General features: G+C 42.7%; 5 protein-coding genes and 3 non-coding genes across 9 annotated transcripts in view; 3 read left to right on the top strand and 5 right to left on the bottom strand.

Moving 5' to 3' along the window:
- Window positions 1–27,063, top strand: part of LOC133632464 (uncharacterized) — a 508,815-nt gene that overhangs the window by 104,160 nt on the left and 377,592 nt on the right. The window lies entirely within an intron of this gene.
- Window positions 1–27,063, bottom strand: part of LOC133632484 (zinc finger protein OZF-like) — a 421,867-nt gene that overhangs the window by 218,877 nt on the left and 175,927 nt on the right. The window lies entirely within an intron of this gene.
- The window catches only part of LOC133632486 (gastrula zinc finger protein XlCGF57.1-like), a 295,607-nt gene that overhangs the window by 188,405 nt on the left and 80,139 nt on the right, over window positions 1–27,063 (bottom strand). The window lies entirely within an intron of this gene.
- LOC133632546 (gastrula zinc finger protein XlCGF7.1-like) lies at window positions 5,650–8,957 on the top strand. Of its 2 annotated transcripts, XM_062025017.1 has the most exons (3): window positions 5,650–5,897; window positions 7,163–7,465; window positions 7,691–7,811. In XM_062025017.1, exons 1-2 carry the CDS (start codon window positions 5,807–5,809, stop codon window positions 7,330–7,332), a joined length of 261 nt encoding a protein of 86 aa, XP_061881001.1. In that variant the 5' UTR covers window positions 5,650–5,806; the 3' UTR covers window positions 7,333–7,465; window positions 7,691–7,811. The 2 variants fall into 2 exon arrangements, with proteins under 2 accessions (XP_061881001.1, XP_061881000.1); XM_062025016.1 differs by lacking the exon at window positions 5,650–5,897 and having other exon boundaries at window positions 7,459–7,522; window positions 7,691–8,957.
- trnat-agu (transfer RNA threonine (anticodon AGU)) lies at window positions 15,584–15,656 on the bottom strand. Its single transcript has one exon. It is a non-coding gene; the product is annotated as a tRNA-Thr (tRNA).
- trnat-ugu (transfer RNA threonine (anticodon UGU)) lies at window positions 16,182–16,254 on the bottom strand. Its single transcript has one exon. It is a non-coding gene; the product is annotated as a tRNA-Thr (tRNA).
- On the bottom strand, window positions 16,789–16,861 carry trnat-ugu (transfer RNA threonine (anticodon UGU)). Its single transcript has one exon. It is a non-coding gene; the product is annotated as a tRNA-Thr (tRNA).
- Window positions 21,462–25,865, top strand: LOC133632463 (uncharacterized). The gene is made up of 2 exons (XM_062024884.1): window positions 21,462–23,774; window positions 23,853–25,865. The coding sequence occupies exons 1-2, from the start codon at window positions 21,557–21,559 to the stop codon at window positions 25,154–25,156; spliced, it is 3,522 nt and encodes a 1,173-aa protein (XP_061880868.1). The 5' UTR covers window positions 21,462–21,556; the 3' UTR covers window positions 25,157–25,865.

Genomic DNA, 27,063 nt, shown 5'->3' with positions numbered 1-27,063 from the left:
TCATCTTGTGGAATACAATTGGACCGTGATCGTGTCTGCAGCCATCACTTTGTAAAATGTTGGTTTGAACATCTGATTTGTTTGAGAAACTCTGGGATGCAATCGAGTTTATTCTCTACTATATTAGTTATCTTCTGAACAAAACACAGTTGTATCATCTGCAAATAATATGAACTTTAAGTCTTTTGTAACTTTAGAAATGTCGGTTGTATAGAGATTAAACAATTTTGGTCCCAGTATTGATCCCTGGGGTACGCCACAGGGTATAGTTAGCGTTGTGGACGTGTGTTCGTCCAGCTTCACGTATTGCTTCCTAATGGTTAAGTCACTTCTCACCCGGTTCAAGACCAGCCCTCTGATGCCATACCGTTCTAGTATGGCATCAGATAAGATATTATGATTTATTGTGTGGAATGCTTCGTTTAGATCCATAAACACACACTCTTTACCATCTATTGCATTGGTAATCTCCTCTGTTATTTCCATTAAAGCCATCGATGTTGAAATACTAGCGCTGTATCCATATTGGTTCTCTGCAAGTGTTCTATATTTGTGTAGGCATCCATCCAATCTGTTATTAAACAGTTTTTGAACAATTTTAGAAAATTGTGGAAGTAAAGAAACAGGTGTATAATTTGTAAATTGGTGTTTGTCTCCAGTCTAATAAATGGGGACAACTTTTGCTATTTTCATTTTGTTTGGGAAAATTCCTGTTTGAAATGATAGATAACTAATATACGTTAATGGTTCTAAGATCTGTTCAATACATTCTGTATAAATTCCATTACAATCAGTTGAGGTCTTTGATTCACGATTTGAACTGTTTCCTCTTGCGTCACGCCCGTGACGAACATACTGTTGGGATTTCTATCTATGGTGTCATTGAAGTCCTCAATTGATAATGTGTCTGCAATCCTTTCCTCCGGTTTTGGTCCAATATTCAAAAAGTAATTTTTGAAACTTTCAACTACTTCCTTCATATTGTCGTTATTTACGTTTCTGTCAGAGAAGTTGAGGGTAAACTCTCTTAGTGCCATTTTGAATGATGCTATTGAGAATGCCCCATGTTGCTCTCATATTGTTTTTGTTTTCTGTCTAATAATTGACTGGAATATTCTTTTCGACATGTTCATAGTATGGTAGTTGGCTTGTTTTTATACATTTTGTATAATAACGTCAGATCACAAGGGAGAAACTTCCTTTATATTGTTGTTATTTCCAAGATGGCGCTCTGTCTGGTTTCAGTTTTTCTTGATTTTTTCCTACTGCACTAAACAGTTCCAGTCTCTGCTGGTGTATGATCGCCAAGCACTGTTGGATTTTCGACCTCCTGTCAAAAATAACTTTTCCTATGATCTTGGTGTTTCAAATGTCTTTCCCCCGTTGCTGTCAGAAATACCAACTCACCTTTTCCGGGTTCCAGCCCTGCGCTTTCAGCGGAAGCGTCGCCGCGGCACCCGTAGTGGTCGGCGGGTAAATCAGAAAGTATATTTTAAAAAATATAACATAATTTTGATTAATCGCAGGTTATTGCCTGCATGCATAATTTTTAATTAATTTAAAAAGCAGCCCTCTGAAGGCAGCCATATGATGCTAACCAATGTGGTTTGTATGTCAAAGTTAACAAGTTAAAGTACCAATGATTGTCACACACACACACACTAGGTGTGGTGAAATTACCCTCTGCATTTGACCCATCATCCTTGATCACCCCCTGGGAGGTGAGGGGAGCAGCGAGCAGCAGCGGTGGCCATGCTCGGGAATAATTTTCGGCGATTTAACCCCCAATTCCAACCCTTGATGCTGAGTGCCAAGCAGGGAGGTAATGGGTCCCATTTTTATAGTCTTTGGTATGACTTGGCCGTGGTTTGAACTCACGACCTGTATGTTGGTTAGCATCATATATCCAAAAGTTTTGAGTATATGTCAATGAAACCTTCAGGGAATGTGTGAAATGGGCCAAGGAACAAAATCATTACATTTTAGAAAAAGGGTTTTTGTAAAATAATTTTTTCCCCCCCTAGGGCAGGGGTGCCAAACGTGTTTTCATTGAGGGCCACATCGCATTAAAGGCCTACTGAAATGAGATTTTCTTATTTAAACGGGGATAGCAGGTCCATTCTATGTGTCATACTTGATCATTTCGCGGTATTGCCATATTTTTCCTGAAAGGATTTAGTAGAGAATATCGACGATAAAGTTTGCAACTTTTGGTTGCTGATAAAAAAGCCTTGCCTGTACCGGAAGTAGCGTGACGTCACAGGTTGTGGAGCTCCTCACATCTGCACATTGTTTACAATCATGGCCACCAGCAGCGAGAGCGTTTCTGACCGAGAAAGCGACGATTACCCCATTAATTTGAGCGAGGATGAAAGATTCCTGGATGAGGAAAGTGAGAGTGAAGGACTAGAGGGCAGTGGAAGCGATTCAGATAGGGAAGATGCTGTGAGAGGCGGGTGGGACCTGATATTCAGCTGGGAATGACTACAACAATAAATAAACACAAGACATATATATACTCTATTAGCCACAACACAACCGGGCTTATATTTAATATGCCACAAATTAATCCCGCATAACAAACACCTCCCCCCTCCCGTCCATATAACCCGCCAATACAACTCAAACACCCGCACAACACACTCAATCCCACAGCCCAAAGTACCGTTCACCTCCGCAAAGTTTATACAGCACATATATTTCCCCAAAGTCCCCAAAGTTACCTACGTGACATGCACATAGCGGCACACACGTACGGGCAAGCGATCAAATGTTTGGAAGCCGCAGCTGCGTACTCACGGTAGCGCGTATCCAACTCAAAGTCCTCCTGGTAAGAGTCTCTGTTGTCCCAGTTCTCTACGTGTTTGTGTTGCTGCAGCAGGCCGCTAATACACCACTTCCCACCTACAGCTTTCTTCTTTGCTGTCTTCATTGTTCATTAAACAAATTGCAAAAGATTCACCAACACAGATGTCCAGAATACTGTGGAATTTTGCGATGAAAACAGACGACTTAATAGCTGGCCACAATGGTGTCCCAAAATGTCCGCTACAATCCGTGACGTCACATGCAAACGTCATCATACCGAGACGTTTTCAGCAGGATATTTCGCGGGAAATTTAAAATTGCACTTTACTCATCTAACCCGGCCGTATTGGCATGTGTTGCAATGTTAAGATTTCATCATTGATATATAAACTATCAGACTGCGTGGTCGGTAGTAGTGGCTTTCAGTAGGCCTTTAATGGCTGCCTTCAGAGGTCTGCTTTTTAAATTAATTAAAATTATGCATGCGGGCAATAACCTGTGATTAATCAAAATTCAAATTGATCTGATGAAAAAATAGATGTATCTGACAGCATTGATATAAATGTGTACCTCATATTATTACACCATTGCCTATGCACTCGATTATTAGATTATTTTTCACATACAAACTGTTATCTTTACTAACATATTTTTGTAATACACTATAATATAATGTAACATTTGGCATGATTAGATAACGTTTAAAAGATGCACTTTTTTTTCCTGTCAAAATCGAAATAATTATTTGCATTTAGGGTGGAGTGCCATCTCCAGGTTGGGGAGGAGATCTTGCCCCAAGTGGAGGAGTTCAAGTACCTCGGAGTCTTGTTTACGAGTGAGGGAAGAGTGGATCGTGAGATCGACAGGCGGATCGGTGCGGCGTCTTCAGTAATGCGGACGCTATATGGATCCGTTGTGGTGAAGAATGAGCTGAGCCGGAAGGCAAAGCCCTCAATTTACCGGTTGATCTACGTTCTCATCCTCACCTATGGTCATGAGCTTTGGGTTATGACTGAAAGGACAAGATCACGGGTACAAGCGGCCGAAATGAGTTTCCTCCGCCGGGTGGCGGGACTCTCCCTTAAAGATAGGGTGAGAAGCAGTAAAGAAGTAAAGCCAAATTGAGAAGAACCAGATGAGGTGGTTCGGGCATCCGGTCAGGATGCCACCCGAGCGCCTCCCTAGGGAGGTGTTTAGGGCACGTCCAACCGGTAGGAGGCCACGGGGAAGACCCAGGACACGTTGGGAAGACTATGTCTCCCGGCTGGCCTGGGAACGCCTCGGGATCCCCCGGGAGGAGCTGGACAAAGTGGCTGGGGAGAGGGAAGTCTGGGCTTCCCTGCTTAGGCTGCTGCCCCCGCGACCCGACCTCGGATAAGCGGGAGAAGATGGATTGAAGGATGGATTGATGGATAGTAATAAAAAATGAAGTATTTTTTTAACACACATTTTTGCCAAGCTTTCGTGTCCAGATCTGGCTCTCGGGCCTTGTGTCAATTGAGTTTGACACCTGTGCACTTGGGAGATCCGGCCTGGCGGGGATCTACACTCTTAGGTTTTCACGCAGAATAAAAAAAGAAAAGCACAAAATTTGTAAAGCTTGTTTACTAAAGTAACTATACATGTTGAAAATATATACCTATAGTTATATATATATATATATATATATATATATATATATATATATATATATATATATATATATATATATATATATATATATATATATATATATATATATATATATATATATATATATATATATATATATATATATATATATATATATATATATATATATATATATATATATATATATATATATATATATATATATATATATATATATATATATATATATATATATATATATATATATATATATATATATATATATATATATATATATTAGGGCTGTGAATCGTTGGGTGTCCCACAATTTGTTTCAATATTGATTCTTGGGGTCACGATTCGATTCAAAATCGATTTTTTTTCAATTCAACACGATTCCCGATTCAAAAACGATTTTTTTCCCCATTCAAAAGGATTCTCTATTCATTCAATACATAGATTTCAGCAGGATCTACCCCAGTCTGCTGACATGCAAGCAGAGTAGTAGATTTTTGTAAAAAGCTTTTATAATTGTAAAGGACAATGTTTTATCAACTGATTGCAATAATGTAAATTTGTTTTAACTATTAAATGAAACAAAAATATGACTTATTTTATCTTTGTGAAAATATTGGACACAGTGTGTTGTCAAGCTTATGAGATGCGATGCAAGTGTAAGCCACTGTGACACTATTGTTCTTTTTTTTTAATTTTTATAAATGTCTAATGATAATGTCAATGAGGGATTTTTAATCACTGCTATGTTGAAATTATAACTAATGTTGATACTGTTGTTGATAATATTCATTTTTGTTTCACTACTTTTGGTTTGTTCTGTGTCGTGTTTGTGTCTCCTCAATTGCTCTGTTTATTGCAGTTCTGAGTGTTGCTGGGTCGGGTTTGGTTTTGGAATTGGATTGCATTGTTATGGTAATGCTGTGTGTTGTTTTGTTATATTGATTAATTTAAAAAAATTTAAAAAAATAAAATAAATTTAAAAAAAATAAAAAACTTACTAACTGCGGTTATTACTATCTTTCTGGCTTGATCACTTGCCGTCAAAAATGTATTTTGATTTTTACAGCGTAGTTGCCGATTATTTAAAACAATAGTCAAAATGGCTTTTATTTTGAAAAAAAGATATTAAAAAAATAAACTGCCGCCATGTCGGGAGGAGAAGTCGCTAACTTTTGGGGCATGCGCAAAGCGATCGAGCAGTGGCAGTCCGAAAAGACCAAGATGGCGGACTGAGTTTGCGAAGGAGTTGAACATTTACAGTTTTATAGCCATGTAGAATCGAATATAGCATCAAACACATCAAGATATAGATTTTTCCTTTAGAGCGAGGGAGTGTTATCTGAAGTGAAGATTGAAGACGTGATAGAAGATGGACGACTACTGCTATGCTAAGATGGCGACGTCCGGTAAAAGAGAACATGAAAGAGAATCACTAACGGAGAAAAAGACGAAGTATGAAGGTGAGTGAGTTGAAGTTTTTATAATTTTACAGCTATTTTAAGCTCTAAAAGGGTGTTAATGACAAATTAACCCACTTTGTGGAAGAATGTAAAGAAAGAGCCGCCATGATTGTTAGCTTGAAGAAGGCAGTGGAGTTCACATCAGAGGAGATGAAAGAATGCAAAAGTCAAATGAAGAAAGTGGAAGAGCAAAACAAGCGCTTGTGTAAAGAAAATAAAGAGTTGCACTTATAAGTGATAAAAACAATGTCTTGCATAAATATTCAAAAAAAGTAAATTCCACTTACCAAATTCAAATGCCAACTCAAATGTGTAAACTGAGGCTACCAGAATTAGACTTTAGACTTCCTTTTATTGTCATTCAAAAGTGAACTTTACAGTACAGATAAAAACGACATTTCGTTGCCATTAGCTGGTTGTATTGCAGGATAAAAGAGCAATAAGGTGCAGATATAAATAAATAGGTTACTGTACAGATAAATATATTGCACTTTTGCATATGCATCCACGTTTATGGATGTATGTTATATTGTCTTTTTTATTCCAGCGAGTTAATCCATTTTTGAGGGGGAATTGAGGGGATTATTATGATGCGTTCAAGAGTCTTACGGCCTGAGGGAAGAAGCTGTTACAGAACCTGGAGGTTCTGCTACGGAGGCTGCGGAACCTCTTTCTAGCGCCCAGCAGTGAAAACAGTCCTTGGTGGGAGTGGGAGGAGTCTTTGCAGATTTGCTGAGCCCTGGTCAGGCAGCGGCTTTTTGCGATATCCTGGATAGGAGGAAGAGGAGTCCTGATGATCTTTTCCGCAGAAATGTTCCCACACTTGACATGTTTACACGCAATGTTGTTCGTGTGGCCGCCCTGACTTGCATCCCTTCCGGAAAAACACGAGTGATGCTGATAACTATTGCTGACAAACGTATTTGTCACAGACAATATTTGTTTTCTATGTTTGTTTACAATGTCGACAAATTGTTGCACGCCTATTCAGCACACAGATGCCCCACATAAGTTACTGCAAGAAATAAAACGTTTTTTATTACTAGTAGCAAAGTTTTGCAATATGTTACCATCTCGATTTTTTTTTTCCACCACACGGTTGTAATAACCTAATGTTCATTCGAGCTTCACTTGTCTGAGTCTCAGCCAAGTCATGTAAACATTGATCCATCATTATGGCAAGGCACTAAATGAGTGACAATGTAACACTACACGCACATACAGTACATAAAAGAAAGTGTGTAAAGTGTGTTTGTGTCCTGCAGACGTCCAGCAGCTGATTGGTCATCCAGAAGAACTTCCCCCTCAGTCGGAAGGGAAGAGCTCCACTTTGAAGCAGGAGACTCCACAACCACCCCACATTAAAAAGGAAGAGGAGGAACTCTGCATCACTCAGGAGGGAGAGTGTCTTCTAGGAAGAGAGGAAGCTGATTAGACCAAGTTTCCACTGACTGTTGTCTCTGTGAAGACTGAAGATGATGAAGAGAAACCACATCTAGACAACCTCTTAACTCCACTACCAGATAGGGAGGTTGAAAAACTTTTGAGCAGCGATACAGACTGTGAAGGTGATATGAGGACACACACTGACAACAAACACTCTGAATGCTCTAAAAAGAAGACCGGTAAAAAATGTTTTAGCTGCTCAGTTTGTGCTAAAAACTTTACTGAAAAGGGACATTTGACCGAACACAAAATGACACACACGGGAGAAAGTGTGTAGTGAGTTTAGGGAGAAACATCTCATGGATCATGTCTGAGCTAAAGTGTGTTGTGTTGTTTGTGTCCTGCAGACGTCCAGCAGCTGATTGGTCAGTCAGAAGAACTTCCCCCTCAGTTAGGGGGAAACTCCACTTTGAAGCAGGAGACTCCACAACCACCCTGCATTAAAAAGGAAGAGGAGGAACTCTGCATCACTCAGGAGGGAGAGTGTCTTCTAGAACCAAAGGAGGCTGATCTCACCAAGTTGCCACTGACTGTTGTCTCTGTGAAGACTGAAGATGATGAAGAGAAATCACAACCAGACAACCTTTTAGCTCCACTCTCGGATAGTGAGGCTGAAGATGAGGCTGAAGAACCTTTGAGCAGTGAAACAGACTGTGAAGGTGATATGAGGACTCACACTGACAGCAAACACTCTACAAAGAAGAGAGGAAAAAGACGTTATAGCTGCTCAGTTTGTGGTAAAGTCTTTTCTCGAAAGAGCATTTTGACTCGACACATGAGAACACATACGGGAGAAAAACCATTTAAGTGCTCAGTTTGTGGTAAAAGTTTTTCCCAAAAAGGACATTTGATTGAACACATGAGAACACACACAGGAGAAAAAACATTTAATTGCTTAGATTGTTGTAAAAGCTTTACTAGAAAGAGCCATTTGACCCAACACATGAGATCGCACACAGGAGAAAAACCGTTTAAGTGTTCCGTGTGCAGTAAAAGTTTTTCGCAAAAGATCCGTTTGACTGAACACACGAGAACGCACACAGGAGAAAAACCGTTTAATTGTTCAGTTTGCGGTAAAAGCTTTCCTCGAAACAGCGACGTGACTCAACACATGAGAACACACACAGGCGAAAAACCATTTCAATGCTCCGTTTGTGGTAAAAGCTTTCCTCATAAGACCAATTTAATTCAACACATGAGAACACACACAGGAGAAAAAACATATATTTGTTCAGTTTGTGGTAAAAGCTTTTCTCGAAAGAACAATATGATTCAACACATGACGACACACACGGGATAAAGTAACTTGTAATTGTTCCTTTTGTTTTCAAAAGAGCTATTTGACTCAACACAATAAAACTCACTGGAGAGAATCTATATAATCTATATTTTTTGTCAAGTCAAGTCAAGTCAACTTTATTTATATAGCACATTTTCAACAACTTTTTAGATTGCACCAAAGTGCTTTACAGGTTAAAAAAGCATGGAGCAAACAAAAAACAAACAAAAAAAACCAACAACAAAAAAAACAAAACTAAGCAAAACAAAAAAAACAAACAAAGAACATAAACAATGAGTGTGCTAAACAAGATAATGCAAATGCAATACGGTAAAAAGGGTCGAATAAAAAGTTTTAAAAAATTTGCAGAATAAAAAAAAATAAAATAAATAAAAGTGCTACAAATTGAAAAATACAACTAAAGCGAAGGGGTGGGAGGGGGGGGGGACTAGAAATGGTGGCCTAGTGGGCGGACTCAGCTCGGGTCAAAGGCCAGCGAGAAGAGGTAGGTCTTAAGGAGGGTTTTGAAGACCCCCAGGCTCCGGGCTGACCTAATGTGGAGGGGAAGGCTGTTCCAGAGCTTAGGGGCGGCAACGGAAAAGGCTCTGTCCCCTCTGGTCTTTAGCCTGGATCTGGGGACCGCCAAAAGCATTTGGTCAGCTGACCTCAAGGCTCTAGACGAGGTATGGTGATGCAGCAGCTCGGTCAAGTATTGTGGGGCCAGACCATTTAGGGATTTAAAAACAATTAAAAGTAATTTAAAATCAATGCGGTGACGGACAGGGAGCCAGTGGAGTGAGGCCAGCACTGGGGTGATGTGCTCGCGTTTTTTGGTACTGGTGAGGAGACGGGCAGCCGCGTTTTGCACAAGCTGCAAACGGCGGAGTGATGCCTGATCAATGCCAGCGTACAGTGAGTTATTGTTGTCTAGCCGGTGTGTGATGAAGGCGTGGATAGCAGTCTCCAGGTCGCTCTGGGAGAGATAGGCCTTGGTCTTTGCTAGGGTTCTGAGATGGTAAAAGCTGGTACTAACCACTGAGCTGACCTGTTTGGTGAATTTGAAGGCACTATCAAAGATCACACCGAGATTTCTCACGGAGGACCGGATGTTTACACCCAGAGGACCAAGAGCACTGACAGACGAGAATGGAGATGTATCGCCGAAGATGATTATCTCGGTCTTGCTCTCATTAAGGTTGAGGAAGTTAGCACTCCTCCATGCTTTAATGTCAGTCAGACAGTCAAGCAATGGTTGAAGTGCGACCTGTCCTGTGGCCTTAAGAGGTAAATAGATCTGAACATCATCGGCATAACAGTGGAATGGGACATTGTGCTTGACCAGGATTTCACCTAAAGGTAGAATGTACAGTAGGAAGAGTATGGGACCCAGGATTGACCCCTGAGGAACACCACAGGTAAGGGGGGCCACCGAGGAGAGAAAGTCTCCTAGCTGCACAGAGAAACTCCGGTCAGTTAGGTAGGACTGAAACCAGCTTAGGGCTACACCTGAGATGCCCACGTACTGCTTCAGTCGTGACAGTAGAATCCTGTGATCCACTGTGTCAAAGGCAGCTGTGAGGTCCAGAAGCATCAGGATCACAGGACTACCAGAGTCAGCGGCCAGAAGCAGATCGTTTTGCACCCTCAGGAGTGCCGTTTCAGTGCTGTGAGATGTTTTGAAACCAGATTGGAATTTCTCGTGGATGTTATTTGCAGCTAGAAAAGATTGTAACTGGACATACACTACTCTCTCAAGGATTTTGGACAGAAAGGGTAACTGAGAGATAGGCCTAAAGTTAGAAAGAACAGACGTGTCAAGATTTTTCTTTTTAATTAAAGGCTGCACCACAGCATGCTTAAAAGCAGCCGGGACATATCCGGAGGAGAGGCAGGTGTTAATCAACCATAAAATAGTAGGGCCAACTGAATCAAGGACTTCTTTGAGAAGGCGAGAGGGAAGGCTATCTGATGGGCAATATGTGGGCCGCAGGTGTTTGACTGCGTCCGAGAGGGAGGAGAGGGAAATAGGCTCAAACTGCTCGAAAACAGCAAGCTGGGGAAGCGGGGGAGGGGGAGGGAGAGGAGGAGCGGAGGTGTCAGATGGTCTGAGTGCAGAGATTTTGTCAATGAAGAAGTTTAAGAAACTTTCACAGAGGACAGGTGAGGGGACAACAGGTGACACATCACGGGGGTTGATGAGAGAATTTAAAACTTTAAAAAGAACTTGGGGTTTATGACTGTTACTGGAGATCAAGGTGGAAATATACTTTGTTTTCGATGCTTTTACAGCTCGCTGGTATTCAGACACGGAGTCCCGCAGGATTTGGAGGGAGACATGAAGCCTATCCTTCACCCACTTTCGCTCAGCGCGCCTGCAAGCGCGTCTGAGAGCGCGCGTAGAGTTATTTAGCCATGGTGTTAGAAAAGCTTTGCTACGTTTGGATCTAAGGGGCGCAACAGAGTCCAAAATATCAGTGCAAGCCGAGGTAAACATGGAAAAAATCTCGTCAGCAGTAAAATCACAGTTTACACCCAGTACACAGATTGAATGACTATTGAAGGCAACTGAAAACATAGCAGCAGTTGAAGGGTTGATCATGCGTGAGCGGCGCTCGGGGACATAGCTGGAATTATTGCCAGAGCACGGGATTACCGTTGTAAACAAAATTGGTGAATGGTCGGAGAGAGACATAGCACATATTTCATTTACAGAAACAGATAAACCATATGATACCACGAGATCTAAAGTATGTCCCTTTTCGTGTGTCGGGCCAATGACAGATTGCTTGAGGTCAAATGAATCAAGGAGATTCAGAAAATCTCGGGCCAGAGGTTTTGATTGGCAGCAAACATGAACATTAAAATCGCCGCAAATTACAATTTGGTCGTAATTCACCAAAATCCCCGATAGAAAATCAGCAAAGTGATGTAAAAAGTCTTTGTTGAATTTAGGTGGACGATATACCACTGCGCACAGAACAGGGGGAGACAGAATTAATTCAAAGAGTTGTAGTTCAAAACTAGCATAGGTAACGTGTGGAATCTGCCGACAAGTGAACGAAGATTTGTGAACAGAGGCTAAACCTCCTCCGCACCTGCCTGTAGTCCTGGGGGAGTTGAGGAAATCACAGTCCGGTGGAAGCAATTCGGAGAACGCCACATTGTCTCCAACAGTCAGCCAGGTCTCGGTGAGGAACATAAAATCCAACTCTCGGGTGGTAAAGAAGTCATTGAGCCAGAACGTTTTGGTCGCCAAGGACCGGACATTTAACAGGGCCATCCGAAGATTAAACTCCTCGCTAGCAGGTGATACAGCACGCTTCAGCATGCGTAGGGCGGAGCGGTCCAAACCACGCCCAAACCCACGGGCCGGAGAGCACCGTGAGACCAAGCCAGGAGGAGCGCGGCCCGGAGATGCCGCCGGGTTAACCGGGAGGAGAAGCAGCGGAGAAAGGCCGGAGGCAGCAGCGGTCGCCGGCGCCAGGAGGTCGCCCAGGGTAGAGGCGACAGGTTGGATCCAGCGCGCTGTGCGCCGGACATCGGAGGTACGCCGGCAGCGTCCACCAGGAAGGAGGCGATGATCGAACGTGCGAGAGGATGACAGCAGGATCCTGAGTTTCACCAAAATACCTCCCCTCCTCCCCCGCCTCTTGGAGCGCCTTCTTCGTGAAGGAGCCGCCGGCGCACGACGCAGGTAAGCGGGGATACCTGACAGCACGCGAGGGGGGTTTGTCCAATTTCCCGAGTCGAATCTGGGTACCCATGTCTCGCTAAAGTTTTGAGCTCGGATATTAAACAGTGCTTGGCGATCATAGCACAGTAGAGCAGAGACATCCCAGTAAGTGCATAAAAATGAGGCTACAGCAAACAAAAAACAGGCTTCGAGACAGACGACTCGCCGAACAAGCTGGCGCCATCTTGTCGCGTCAACCGTCAACCAATCACATAACCCAGGAGCAATGGATGCAACTGGATACCCAGTTTTTGACCCAACACGTAATGCAACACACAGGAGAAAATACATTTAGTTGATCAGTCTGGGATAAAAGATTCCATTTTAATGCAGATGCAGTAAGACACATAAGAACACACAGGGAGAATAACCAATCAAATAGTTTGTAGTATTTTGCACATACATTGCAACATCCACCCAAAGCCAAGACCTCCTCCAAAATAGGTTTGCTGCTTCTTTCAAAAATATCTGAGGTCTTCATACAAATTTAAATTATCTGTTGCACAATCTTATCTACTCATGACCCCATGTCTTGTGTGTGTCTGAAACTTTCCCGAATAATAAGATAGATGCTTGTAGTGCTTGGTTACTCCTTCTTCAGACGAGCCTGATGACTTCAGCCGGGGAAGAATAGTAGTCTTCTTTTACCGCCTCTAGATTGCCTGACTCTGAACACCAACAACATGAATTGATCTGCCTGAAATTACACCTTCCAGGTCGCCTGGTGTTAAAGTTAAAGTACCAATGATTGTCACACACACTAGGTGTGGCGAAATGATTCTCTGCATTTGACCCATCACCCTTGATCACCCCCTGGGAGGTGAGTTTTGTGTCTACAGACCAACATCAGATGATGACTCAGTGTATGATGTAATATCTGAGCATATTGACATATTCAATATTTTCACCCAAAGTCTGAAATGGTTCTTCTTGGGGATCTGAATGTGCCATCATGGAGACTGGCTGGGAAGGAAAAAGACTTGACACTCATGGGGAAGGTGCTCATTAATTAGTTATACTCAGCAGCCTCCACCAATTAGTTGATGATCCTACAAGGATTGGGAATGATGGAAATTGCTCCAAAATGGATCTTTTCCTTACTACTTCACCAGACAATCATGTTGTCACTGTCAGTGCTCCTCTTGGCTCCTCTGACCACTGTGTGGTATCTACTGTGGCTAATACTTGGCTGATGTTAAGCTGAACTCTCAAAAGAACAAGGAGCCAATACAGCGTGGGCCTATGTTAGTTTCAACATTACTCTAAAGTAGAGGTGTCCGATAATATCGGGCTGCAGATATTATCGTCCGATAACTGCTTTAAAAATTAATATCGGAAATTATCAGTATTGGTTTAAAAAAAATTAAAATTTATAACTTTTTAAAATGACGCTGTACGAAGTGGTACACGGACGTAGGGAGAAGTACAGAGCGCCAATAAACCTTAAAGGCACTGCCTTTGCGTGCCGGCCCAATCACATAATATCTACGGCTTTTCACACACACAAGTGAATGCAAGGCATACTTGGTCACCAGCCATACAGGTCACACTGAGGGTGGCCGTATAAACAACTTTAACACTGTTACAAATATGTGCAACACTGTGAACTGTTGCGTTTGACCAGATGTTCCTCCAAGTGGGATGTAAAATGCTGGTCAGTCCCAAGTTCCTTAGATGACATATAAACTGAACTCAAAGGTACCACCAAGCACAGAATAGGTATTTTGTAATTTATTGTCAAATATTTGAGAATAGAGACCAGCCTCGAACAACACATACAAATGCGTAGCCCAAGTTGATCTGAAAACATCCCGGAATGCACTCTCCTCTTCAATATCTCCCCCCGCCCTCACTTCTCTCACTTCAAACACATTCTCCTTGTCTCTTATCTTGAGTCTGGCCTGGGAAGCAGAACAGGGAGTATTCCTCCTTCTCGTGTTATCTCTACTCTCTGCATTCCACTGCTAGAAGACCGACACCTTACTTTGCAGACTAGTAAAGAAGGAAGAATACTAGCTATTTTGTAATACGATTATGGAGGAAAGAAGAAACACAAAAATATGGATATATGAAAATATATATATATCCTTCAGAACCCACACCAAACAAGAATGACAAACACATTTCGGGAGAACGTCCGCACCGTAACACAACATAAACACAACAGAACAAATACCCAGAACCTCTTGCAGCACTAACTCTTCCGGGACGCTACAATATACACCCCCCGACTGGCCCACCTCAACCTCCTCATACTCTCTCAGCATGTCCCAAATTCCAAGCTGCTGTTAAGTTAAAGTTAAATGATTGTCACACACACTAGGTGTGGTGAAATTTGTCCTCTGCATTTGACCCATCCCCTTGTTCACCCCCTTGGAGGTGAGGGGAGCAGTGGGCAGCCGCGGTGCCGCGCCCGGGAATCATTATTGGTGATTTAACCCCCAATTCCAACCCTTGATGCTGAGTGCCAAGCAGGGAGATAATGGGTCCCATTTGTATAGTCTTTGGTATGACTCGGCCGGGGTTTGAACTCACAACCTACCGATCTCAGGGCGGACACTCTAACCACTAGGCCACTGAGTAGGCCTAGTGGTTAAAAAGCATGTTAAAAAAAATAATGCACTTTGTGACTTCAATAATAAATATGACAGTGCCATGTTGGCATTTTTTTCCATAACTTGAGTCGATTCATTTTGGAAAACTTTGTTACATTGTTTATTGCAGGGGTGCTCACACTTTTTCTGCAGGCGAGCTACTTTTCAATTGATCAAGTCGTGGGGATCTACCTCATTCATATATATCATTTATATTTACTTATTTATGAAATATGTTTTTGTTAACATGTTAAAGGTGTTTAATGATAATGCAAGCATGTTTAACACATATTGTTAATATTGTTAATAAATTAAAGGTGTTTAATGATAATACAAGAATGTTTAATACATATAGTTAATATTGTTAACAAGTTAAAGGTGTTTAAAGATAATGCAAGCATGTTTAACACATATAGATTCCTTTCTTTCATGAAGACAAGAATACAAGTTGGTGTAATACCTGACTGTGATGACTTGCATTGATAGGAATCAGACAGTGGTGCTGATAACGTCCACATTTTCAAATGGAGGAGAAAAAAAGTCCTCCTTTCTGTCCAATACCACATGAAAGTGGTTGGTTTTTGGCATCTTATTTGTCCAGCTTCCGTACTCCTTTTGTGTGCTGTACAGACAGAGGCCCCAGTGAGAATTGAACTCACGACCCCTGGTTTACTAGACCAGTGCTCTAACCACTGAGCTATGAGGCCTTGACACTCACTCACACTTGCTATAATACAATCATGCTGCTAGGCGACCGTGTGCATAAAACCGCAAAGAAGAAAAACGGATATATAATATTAATAAAGTCAGGCAAAAAACGAAAGAGCGTCAAAGGAAATGGCTCTTAAAAATATCACTTTCATCATCTTGTGGAATACAATCGTACCATGCTCGTGTCTGCAGCCATCACTTTGTAAAATGTTTGTTTGAACATCTGATTTGTTTGAGAAACTGTGATGCAATCGAGTTTATTCTCTACTATATTAGTAGTGTTTGAGAGAACTAAACGTAAAAAAAGGAAAAGAGATTGCATTAGTTTGTGTTCTATTGTGGTTGCTATGCCTTTGGAGGTGGGAGGAAGCCGGAGTACCCGGAGGGAACCCACGCAGTCACGGGCAGAACATGCAAACTCTACACACTGAACCCGGGACCTTCGTATTGTGAGGTACATGCAGTAACCCCTGTTCTCCACCGTGGTGCAAAACAGAACCTTTCATGTGCTGCAAAGACAGAGGCCCCAGTGAGAATTGAACTCACGACCCCTGGTTTACAAGACCAGTGCTCTAACCACTGAGCTATGAGGCCTTGACACCCACTTTCACTTGCTGTAATACAATCCAGCTGTACGATCCTGTGAATAAAACCGCAGAGAAGAAAAACGGATATATAATATTAATAAAGTTAGGAAAAAATGAAAGAGCGTCAAAGGAAATGGCTCTTTAATATATCACTTCCAGCACCTTGTGGAATACAATCGGACCATGCTTGTGTCTGCAGCAATCACTTTGTAAAATGTTTGTTTGAACATCTGATTTGTTTGAGAAACTCTGTGATGCAATCGAGTTTATTCTCTACTATATTAGTAGTGTTTGAGAGAATTTAACGTAAATAAAGGACAAGAGATTGCATTAGTTTGTGTTCTATTGTGGTTGCTATGCCTTTGGAGGTGGAAGGAAGCCGGAGTACCCGGAGGGAACCCACGCAGTCACGGGTAGAACATGCAAACTCTGCACGCTGAGTCCGGGAATCGAACCTAGGATCTTTGTATTGTGAGGCACATGCACTAACCCCTGTTTCACCGTGCTGCAAAAGAGCACCTTTCATGTGCTGCAAAGACAGAGGCCCCAGTGAGAATTGAACTCACGACCCCTGGTTTACAAGACCAGTGCTCTAACCACTGAGCTATGAGGCCTTGACACCCACTCACACTTGTTTTAATACAATCAAGCTGCTGGAGGATCGTGCGGATAAAACCGCAAAGAAGAAAAACGGATATATGATATTAAAAAAGGCAGGAAAGAAACGAAAGAGCGTTAAAGAAAATGGCTCTTAAAAATATCACTTTCATCATCTTGTGGAATACAATGGGACAGTGATCGTGTCTGCAGCCATCACTTTGTAAAATGTTGGTTTGAACATCTGATTTGTTTGAGAAACTCTGTGATGCAATCGAGTTTATTCTCTACTATATTAGTTATCTTCTGAACAAAACACAGTTGTATCATCTGCAAATAATATGAATTTTAAGTCTTTTGTAACTTTAGAAATGTCGGTTATATAGAGATTAAACCATTTTGGTCCCAGTATTGATCCCTGGGGTACGCCACAGGGTATAGTTAGCGTTGTGGACGTGTGTTCGTCCAGCTTCACGTATTGCTTCCTAATGGTTAAGTCACTTCTCACCCGTTTCAAGACCAGCCCTCTGATGCCATACTGTTCTAGTATGGCATCAGATAACATATTATGATTTATTGTGTGGAATGCTTCGTTTAGATCCATAAACACACACGCTTTACCATCTATTGCATTGGTAATCTCCTCTGTTATTTCCATTAAAGCCATCGATGTTGAAATATTAGCGCTGTATCCGTATTGGTTCTCTGCAAGTGTTCTATATTTGTGTAGGCATCCATCCAATCTGTTATTAAACAGTTTTTGAACAATTTTAGAAAATTGTGGAAGTAAAGAAACAGGTGTATAATTTGTAAATTGGTGTTTGTCTCCAGTCTAATAAATGGGGACAACTTTTGCTATTTTCATTTTGTTTGGGAAAATTCCTGTTTGAAATGATAGATTACTAATATATGTGGAGTTGAAACTCAGTGTGAATGAAGTGTCCCTGCCCTGGAAGTAAGGAGCTGCCTCCTCCTTAATCTTACTCCTTGGTGAAGTACCAGAAAGAACTACATTTCCCAGAACACCAAGGTCAAGATGGCCACCAATTGGCTGATTCAAGGCAGCTGTTAAGGAATGGTGGTGCTGTCTCATTTCATGCAAGCAAGCAGAGCGGCAAGACGCAAAAATCTACAAGATCCATCTTTAAAAGACTTCCAACACACCAATGGTCGGTGAATATACCCACTTTGCAATATGCTGAAATGCTTATTTGTTAAAACTCACCTTGACATGTTGGTTTACTTACCTGTCTTAAATTGTTTTTAGTTTGAACCACAGCAAATTTACTCCAACCTTGAGCATTGATTGCATCTGGGTATTTTCTTACTGTTTGATAATTAAAAAGCTTGAGTTAATTGAATTGTTAAATAAGCTCAATTTAAAGGGATAAAAAGTCAAAGATTATGGTTCAAAGATAAAAGTAATAAAGATAAAAGCAAAGTTGAAGGATAAAAATGTTAAAACTTTTGCTTAAAGTTAAGCTAATTATACTTACCTTTATACTTACCTTACTAATTAAGCTACCTTATTAATTAAGCTAATTATACTTACCTTTTACTTACCTTTACTCCGTTTGGTGGATTTACTCAGTTCCATCATGGTAATGAATTTACATGATTGATTACTTAATTGCATGATTAGTTAAATGATTAATTGAGTGAACGATTAAGTAATTAAACGATTGATTGATTAAATTAAATGATCAATTAATTTTGACTTCTTTAAAGTGACTAAAACTACTTTTCTGATTTACTTGTTTCATTTTACTGAAACTGGTTAATTTGACAGTGCATTCACATGCATTTAATCTAAGTGTCTAGAGTCCTTTTGAAAAGTAATGTTAGATAATTTAAAAGTTTAAACAATGGTATTTAAAAGTTTGCAAATTTAACTTTAAAAATAATACCTGTTTGAGTCAGTTGAATTTGAACCTTTTTGTAAATACCTGTACATATATTGTTTTTCCATTGTTAACACTTGTGTTCGAAGGTTAACAACCTGATTGAATGAAGATCAACAGAAAAGAAACCAACAAAGCCAAAAAGTTGGATAAATAAAGTTGATCAATTGGAAATCCGAGTTGTCCTGGTGTCCTTTACGGAGTCAATAAGTGGAACTTGACAGTTGTTAACCACGGACCAGCCCTGGACAGTGAAGATCAAAGGCCTCAAGACCCAGGGGAGCTGTGGACGCCGGAGAAAACGGGATAAAGATGGCCGAAGAGGTATTGGGGAAGACTGCCGTGTTCCTCAAGCAGGAGAGGACGACAGCCAAGAGGAACCTGACCAGAGTGGCCAACCTGATCTCCAGAGGAGCAGGCACCATGCTGCAATCCGAACTAAAAGAGGAGTTTGCCAAGTTTGCCGACCGTTTCACATCACTGCTGGATGCCAACGAGGACTTCAAGATTGGCCTGGAGGCTGACGTCAAGAAGGATGACCCAGATGGGGAGCTCGAGAAACAGCAGGAGGATGACATCCGAGCAACTATAAAAGATGCCGAAGATAAGATGGCAGAAATCAAGGACATTGTCCAGACCAACCTGTGGGGAAGATACGGGAAGACTGAGCTGAAGGCAGCGATTTCCGAGGCAGAGGACGCCATTCAAAGGGCTGAAAATGTAGCAGTTGAAAGCAACAACGTGGAAGGCTATGACGTTTACCTCACCCTGCTGAATGAGACGGTGAGTGTTACCATCCATACCATGGCCCATTGGGAGAAATGGATCCCTCAGCACTTAAAGGACGAGATGGATGACAAACTAACACAAGTGAAAGCAGCTCACTACAGGCTCAAGTTGAGGAAAGCTGAATTCGCCACATCCAGGAGGCTGGCTGATCAAGGTGCAGGAGGACGACCTGGCCAACCAACACATCCCATTGTGAGGATAAAGCCTACATCCCTACCAGTCTTCCATGGGAGCAAAATAGACTTTCACAGGTGGAAGAAGGATTGGGAGAGCCTCCAGAAACAAGGGGAGCCGACTGGATCACCAGAGGTAAAGAAGATCCAGCTGTTGGAGAGCGTCAGTGATTCCATTGCCAAGGAACTAAGACTGTCCACCTACACCACAGCAACAGATATCTTCAGGGTCCTCGAAAACAGGTACGGCAACAAATCAACGATCACAGTCGAAATCTTGGAAGCGCTGGACAAGATGGCACAAGTCAAGGGGAACCAGCCCAGGAAGGTCATTGACCTAATACAAGCTGTGGAGAAGGCCCTGGCTGACCTGACGGAGCTAGGAAACTCTGGAGCCATCAGAAACCCCCTCGTCATCAGGTCGATTGAAAGCAAGTTACCAGATTTCATAAAAAGAGACTGGCTGATGTATATGGTTGAGCCCACCAACCGTGTAACCTCAGACAACCATTTTGATATGCTCCTAAAGTTCCTAAAGAGCCAGGAGGAAATACTGGAACGACTCGAGCAACTAAAGCTGGTGGACAAAGCGGAAGAAGCAGACAGGAAGAAGCCAGAAAGAAAGTTTGCATCTACCAGGGCTACGAGTAAAGATGGTGACGAGGTCTGTGGCATTTGTGGTGGTGGTGGGCACACCAACAAGATCTACTTTTGCAAGAAGTTTAAAGGCTTGAAGCTACATGAGAAGAAAATGGCCCTGAAGAAGCTGGGAGCGTGCAGGAAGTGTCTTGGGTATCACGACGCAGGTGGCTACTGCAGAGACACCTTCCTATGCGGAAACCAAGACTGCAAAAGGGCAAGCGGCACACCTGACCACCACTACTTCCTATGCCCAACAGCAGAGGCCAGAAGAGAAGGAAGCAAAGGTGCAAAAGGAGGAAAAGAAGGAAAAGGTAAATTCACTGAGGAACAGGAGGCCTTCTTGTCACAACTTGCCCCAGAACTGGCAGAGAAGGGCAGAAAGGCATTCTCAAACCGAGCCTCAATGACTCTCAAATCAGCGGGCCAGTCTGAACTGCTGAAGGAAACTGGGCTGGCTGAGTTACCAGTGATGATGATGATGTTGATGATGGTCACAGCTAACGCAGGTCAGAAGATTGGCACACTTATAGACCTGGCATCCGACACAAATTACATCACTCACAAAGCTGCCGAAAGACTTGGCCTGAGAAGTGAAGACATAGCGCTGGTCGTACATGGAGTTGGAGGCATGACAATGAAAGTCAGGACGAAAAGGTACCTCCTGAAGGTCCGAGTCAAGACTCCCAAGGGGACTGAGCGAGCACATCAACTGGTCTGCTATGGCCTGGAGCAAATTGCAAAGGTCCATCAAGCAACTGAACCCGAAAAGTTGAAAAGCTTCTTCCCAGATGTCCAGCTTGAGGAGTTAGAAAGACCAGAGGAAGTCGAGCTCCTCATAAGCCATCGCGAGGGACGACTCGCACCCCAAAGACTAAAAGTCATCGGTGACCTTGTCCTATGGGAGAGCCCCCTGGGCAAAACAGTCGGTGGAGCACACCCTGACTTGCTCGAAGAAGTGGAGGTGGCAGCATATGAGTCAAGAACCCACTTTGCCCGCTCCATGAGAACCGCTGCTGTCCGATACCAAGAGATCACAGTCCCAGCGTCTGAGCCAGGCCGGCTACAGCAGGACGATGTGGCCCACGCAACTACATCTGTCAGTAACCGTGAATTTCTTGATTGGTGGCACTGGGACAGCATCGGAGCTGCATGTGAGCCGAAATGTGGAAGCTGCCGGTGTGGAAACTGTCCTCCAGGAGGAAAGGACATGACCCTGGCGGAGGAGAGGGAGTTTGAGATCATTAAAGGAGGACTCACCTACAAGATGAAGGACTCTCACTCCTCAACTCCACACTGGGATGCCAAATATCCCTGGACTGAAAATCCAGCCTCTCTCCCCAACAACAAAAGAGCAGTCCAAGCTTGCTTCTTGAGAATGGAAAAGCAACTGAGCAAAGACCCAGACTGGAAAGTTGCATATTCCACCCAGATCCATGAAATGGTCCAAAGAGGCGCAGCCATAAAACTCACCAATGAAGTCATGGAGAAGTGGAAAGGACCAGTTTGGTATGTCAGCCACTTGGTGGCGCCAAATCCCCATTCAGTGACTACACCAGTTCGTATTGTCTGGAACAGCAGCCAAAAATACAACGGAGTGAGCATGAATGATCTTCTCCTAAAAGGACCAGATGTTCTCAACCCCATCAGAGCTGTCCTGCTCCGATTCAGAGAAGGAGTGAACGCAGCTCTGGGCGACATCAGAAAGATGTATAACTCTGTCTGGTTGGAAGAGCGAGAGATGCATCTGCACAGGTTCCTGTGGAGAGACAGCCCAGAAGAGGAAATCAGTGAGTATGCCGTCACCAGAGTCAATATGGGCGACAAACCTGCTGGCTGCATTGCTCAATTGGCCATGAGGGAAACTGCAAGTCTGCCCAACTTCACTCACCTGCAGGATGAACGCAGAGTCATTGAAGAAGACAGCTACGTGGATGACCTGTTGACCTCCCACAATGACCTGAACAGACTTGACCAAATCACAGCTGGAGTTGAAGAGGTCCTAAAGGCTGGAGGCTTCTTCCTCAAACCATGGGTCAGGTCAGGGCAAATTGGGAGGAAAGAAACTGAAGCGGATGTCCTAAAGCCAGAGCAAGGAAACACCTTGATTCTTCCAAACCAAATAAGAGAAGGAGAGAACAAAGCCCTGGGCATCGGCTACCAGGTGGACAAAGACAAACTGTACATGCTGACGGCGGTTAACTTTTCCAATAGGAAGAAAAAGATGAGAGTTGGCAAAGATCTTCTTGAAGAGGAGGTGAGAGCTGAAACGCCTAACCCACTGACGAGGAGAGCTCTCCTAAGCCAAGTTGCTGCACTGTACGACCCAATCGGCCTAGTTGCACCGGTCAAGCAGAAGGGAGCAATTCTCGTCCGTAAAGCATTCCAAGAAGGAGGGGGTGGCAAGCTGACCCAAGAAACCTGGGATCAACCTCTTTCAGAAAGACTCAGGGAAGAAGCCATACAGCTCTTCGAGGAATATGCCCAGCTTGGACAGGTGAAATTCCACAGGAGCCTCACACCGCCCGACTGGAAAGGGAAACCCTACGGCATCACATTTTCTGACGGAAGTGACAAAACCTATGGTGCTGTGATGTACGTCAGATGGGAGACAAGTCACGGAACTGAAGTTCGATTCGTGGAAGCAAAGGCCAAACTGACACCCCTGGACCAAAAGGGAGATGCTGTAAAAGCAGAAATCTGTGGCGGAGTCTTTGCTGCCAGAATTCGGAAGTACGTGGAGAAACATGCCCGTATGAAGATTGAGAAATGGTTCCACCTACTGGACAGTCAAACAGTCCTCGGGGCCATCCAACGAGAATCATACGGATACCAAACCTTCTTCGCCAACAGAGTGGGCGAAATCCAGATGTCCGGGCCAGTGCAAGACTGGTGGTGGACCAGAGGAGATCTGAACATTGCTGACTTAATAACAAGAGGAGGCAATCCCAAAGACTTAAATGAGGAATCCACATGGCAAAACGGACCAGAGTTCCTGAAGTGGCCAGTGGAGGAGTGGCCTATTCAGTCAGCTGGAGAAGTTGCAGCCCAGGCCAGGGAGAGTGTAAACAAGCTTCAAAGAAAGGCATTCTCTGCTGCACTGACCAGAGCTCAAGCTAAGATGAGTCGGCAAAAAGAAGACCCACTGGCCACTCCGGAAAAGGAAAGTCCCTGTGAAGAATCGAAACCTATTATGCCAAGAAGAAAACCCACTAGCTGGGTGAAACATCTTGTGGATGTAAAAAGGTTCAGTAGCCTGACAAAACTGATCAGAGTTGTTGCCTGGACACGACGAGCTGCCGAGCAGTGGCTGAAGAGGAGGTCGAACCCAGGACAACCAAAGTGGGAGGCAACACCCAAGCAGGCTGGATTGGCTGGCACTGAACTAGAAGGTGCACGTGAAGACGTCTTCCTCGCAGCTCAAGAAGGTGTAACATTCCCAGTCACTACTCTGAGCAGATTGGCAGTATTCAAAGATGTGAAAACTGGACTCCTCGTTTGTGCAGGGAGGATCCAGATATTTAACGAAGATGAGACAGCCGTGCCAGTCTTGCCATTTGAAGCATGGGTGTCAACATTGCTGGCACAAGAATCCCATGACGCTAACCACGAGGGGGTAGCAGGAACCCTTCTACGGATGAGGAAGACAGCGTGGATAATAAAGGGCCGGAGAATTGCCAAGAAAGTAGTTGACAGCTGCATAGTTTGCAGAAAGAACAGAGCAAAGAAGTGTCAACAAATCATGGCAGACTTACCTCCAGAGCGAACCACCCCAGCTGCTCCTTTTGAATTCACAACCATGGACCTATTCGGCCCTTATGAAGTGAAGGATGAAGTCAAGAAAAGAACCAGACTGAAAGTGTGGGGAATCGTCTTCAGTTGCATGGCCTCCCGTGCCATACACACTGAACTAGTGAGTGACCAGTCATCCCAAGGCTTCCTCCTCGCCTATCAGAGGTTCACGTCACTCAGAGGACATCCCAGGAAGCTCTGGTCAGACCCCGGCACAAATTTTGTGGGCGCCAAACCTGCTCTGGAACAGCTGTACACATTCCTTGACCGACTGGACAAGTCTCAAGTCGAAGACATGGCTGCCAACCATGGAACAGAATGGTCCTGGAAGATCCACCCTGCGGATTCTCCCCACAGAAATGGTGCTGCAGAAGCGGCTGTCAGAGTGGTCAAACGGGCCCTGACCAATGTCGGCGGAGATGGTGTCTTCACCTGGGGTGAATTTCAAACCTTCCTCTACATGGCTGCCAACCTTGCAAATGAGCGACCAATCGATGCAAGAACTCAAAGCAGGGAAGACTGTGTGGAATACATCACCCCGAACTCTCTGCTCCTAGGGCGTGCCAACCCTAAGGGAGATCCTGGAGACTTCCAGTTTGATCGCTATCCTTATAAAAGACTGCAAGTAATTCAAGCTGAAGTCACCAAATTCTGGAAGAAATGGAGCCAACTAGCTGGACCCAACCTCTTCATAAGAAACAAATGGCACACCAAAGAGCGAAATGTTTCTGTCGGAGATGTGGTCTGGTTGGCTGACCAAAATGCCCTGAGAGGACAGTACAAGCTGGCCAGAGTAGTCAGAGCCAATACGGACAGCAAAGGCATCGTAAGAGACGTGCTTGTGAGGACCTTTCCCAGCTATCCTGTCCCCATCAAGAAGACAAGCGACAAAGAAAAACCGACCACGAAAACCAAGAGGCTCAGACATCAAATCCCAGCAACAATCCTGCATAGGGATGTCAGACGCCTCATCATTCTAATTCCCATTGAAGAACAAAGGAAAGAAGGACCTGTGTGACCCCATTGGGTTTTGAAAACCATGAGGGCCAAGTGGGAGGTGTGGAGTTGAAACTCAGTGTGAATGAAGTGTCCCTGCCCTGGAAGTAAGGAGCTGCCTCCTCCTTAATCTTACTCCTTGGTGAAGTACCAGAAAGAACTACATTTCCCAGAACACCAAGGTCAAGATGGCCACCAATTGGCTGATTCAAGGCAGCTGTTAAGGAATGGTGGTGCTGTCTCATTTCATGCAAGCAAGCAGAGCGGCAAGACGCAAAAATCTACAAGATCCATCTTTAAAAGACTTCCAACACACCAATGGTCGGTGAATATACCCACTTTGCAATATGCTGAAATGCTTATTTGTTAAAACTCACCTTGACATGTTGGTTTACTTACCTGTCTTAAATTGTTTTTAGTTTGAACCACAGCAAATTTACTCCAACCTTGAGCATTGATTGCATCTGGGTATTTTCTTACTGTTTGATAATTAAAAAGCTTGAGTTAATTGAATTGTTAAATAAGCTCAATTTAAAGGGATAAAAAGTCAAAGATTATGGTTCAAAGATAAAAGTAATAAAGATAAAAGCAAAGTTGAAGGATAAAAATGTTAAAACTTTTGCTTAAAGTTAAGCTAATTATACTTACCTTTATACTTACCTTACTAATTAAGCTACCTTATTAATTAAGCTAATTATACTTACCTTTTACTTACCTTTACTCCGTTTGGTGGATTTACTCAGTTCCATCATGGTAATGAATTTACATGATTGATTACTTAATTGCATGATTAGTTAAATGATTAATTGAGTGAACGATTAAGTAATTAAACGATTGATTGATTAAATTAAATGATCAATTAATTTTGACTTCTTTAAAGTGACTAAAACTACTTTTCTGATTTACTTGTTTCATTTTACTGAAACTGGTTAATTTGACAGTGCATTCACATGCATTTAATCTAAGTGTCTAGAGTCCTTTTGAAAAGTAATGTTAGATAATTTAAAAGTTTAAACAATGGTATTTAAAAGTTTGCAAATTTAACTTTAAAAATAATACCTGTTTGAGTCAGTTGAATTTGAACCTTTTTGTAAATACCTGTACATATATTGTTTTTCCATTGTTAACACTTGTGTTCGAAGGTTAACAACCTGATTGAATGAAGATCAACAGAAAAGAAACCAACAAAGCCAAAAAGTTGGATAAATAAAGTTGATCAATTGGAAATCCGAGTTGTCCTGGTGTCCTTTACGGAGTCAATAAGTGGAACTTGACAATATACGTTAATGGTTGTAAGATCTGTTCAATACATTCTGTATAAATTCCATTACAATCAGTTGACGTCTTTGATTCACGATTTGAACTGTTTCCTCTTGCGTCACGCCCGTGACGAACATACTGTTGGGATTTCTATCTATGGTGTCATTGAAGTCCTCAATTGATAATGTGTCTGCAATCCTTTCCTCCGGTTTTGGTCCAATATTCAAAAAGTAATTTTTGAAACTTTCAACTACTTCCTTCATATTGTCGTTATTTATGTTTCTGTCAGAGAAGTTGAGGGTAAACTCTCTTAGTGCCATTTTGAATGATGCTATTGAGGATGCCCCATGTTGCTCTCATATTGTTTTTGTTTTCTGTCTAATAATTGACTGGAATATTCTTTTCGACATGTTCATAGTATGGTAGTTGGCTTGTTTTTATACATTTTGTATAATAACGTCAGATCACAAGGGAGAAACTTCCTTCATATTGTTGTTATTTCCAAGATGGCGCTCTGTCTGGTTTCAGTTTTTCTTGATTTTTTCCTACTGCACTAAACAGTTCCAGTCTCTGCTGGTGTATGATCGCCAAGCACTGTTGGATTTTCGACCTCCTGTCAAAAATAACTTTTCCTATGATCTTGGTGTTTCAAATGTCTTTCCCCCGTTG

This window comes from Entelurus aequoreus, linkage group LG17, assembly GCF_033978785.1.
Source record: "Entelurus aequoreus isolate RoL-2023_Sb linkage group LG17, RoL_Eaeq_v1.1, whole genome shotgun sequence".
NCBI lineage: Eukaryota > Metazoa > Chordata > Actinopteri > Syngnathiformes > Syngnathidae > Entelurus > Entelurus aequoreus.
The sequence above is the reverse complement of the archived record's forward strand: the minus strand, read 5'-3'. Positions and strand labels throughout refer to the sequence as shown.

Coding starts and splice junctions, on each gene's coding strand:
- LOC133632463 (XM_062024884.1), top strand. CDS start 21,557: ATGACCCTGGCGGAGGAGAGGGAGTTTGAGATCATTAAAGGAGGACTC. Junction 23,775..23,852: donor CTTCCTCGCAGCTCAAGAAG/GTGTAACATTCC, acceptor TCGTTTGTGCAG/GGAGGATCCAGATATTTAAC.
- LOC133632546 (XM_062025016.1), top strand. CDS start 7,471: ATGAGGACACACACTGACAACAAACACTCTGAATGCTCTAAAAAGAAG. Junction 7,523..7,690: donor ATGCTCTAAAAAGAAGACCG/GTAAAAAATGTT, acceptor TGTGTCCTGCAG/ACGTCCAGCAGCTGATTGGT.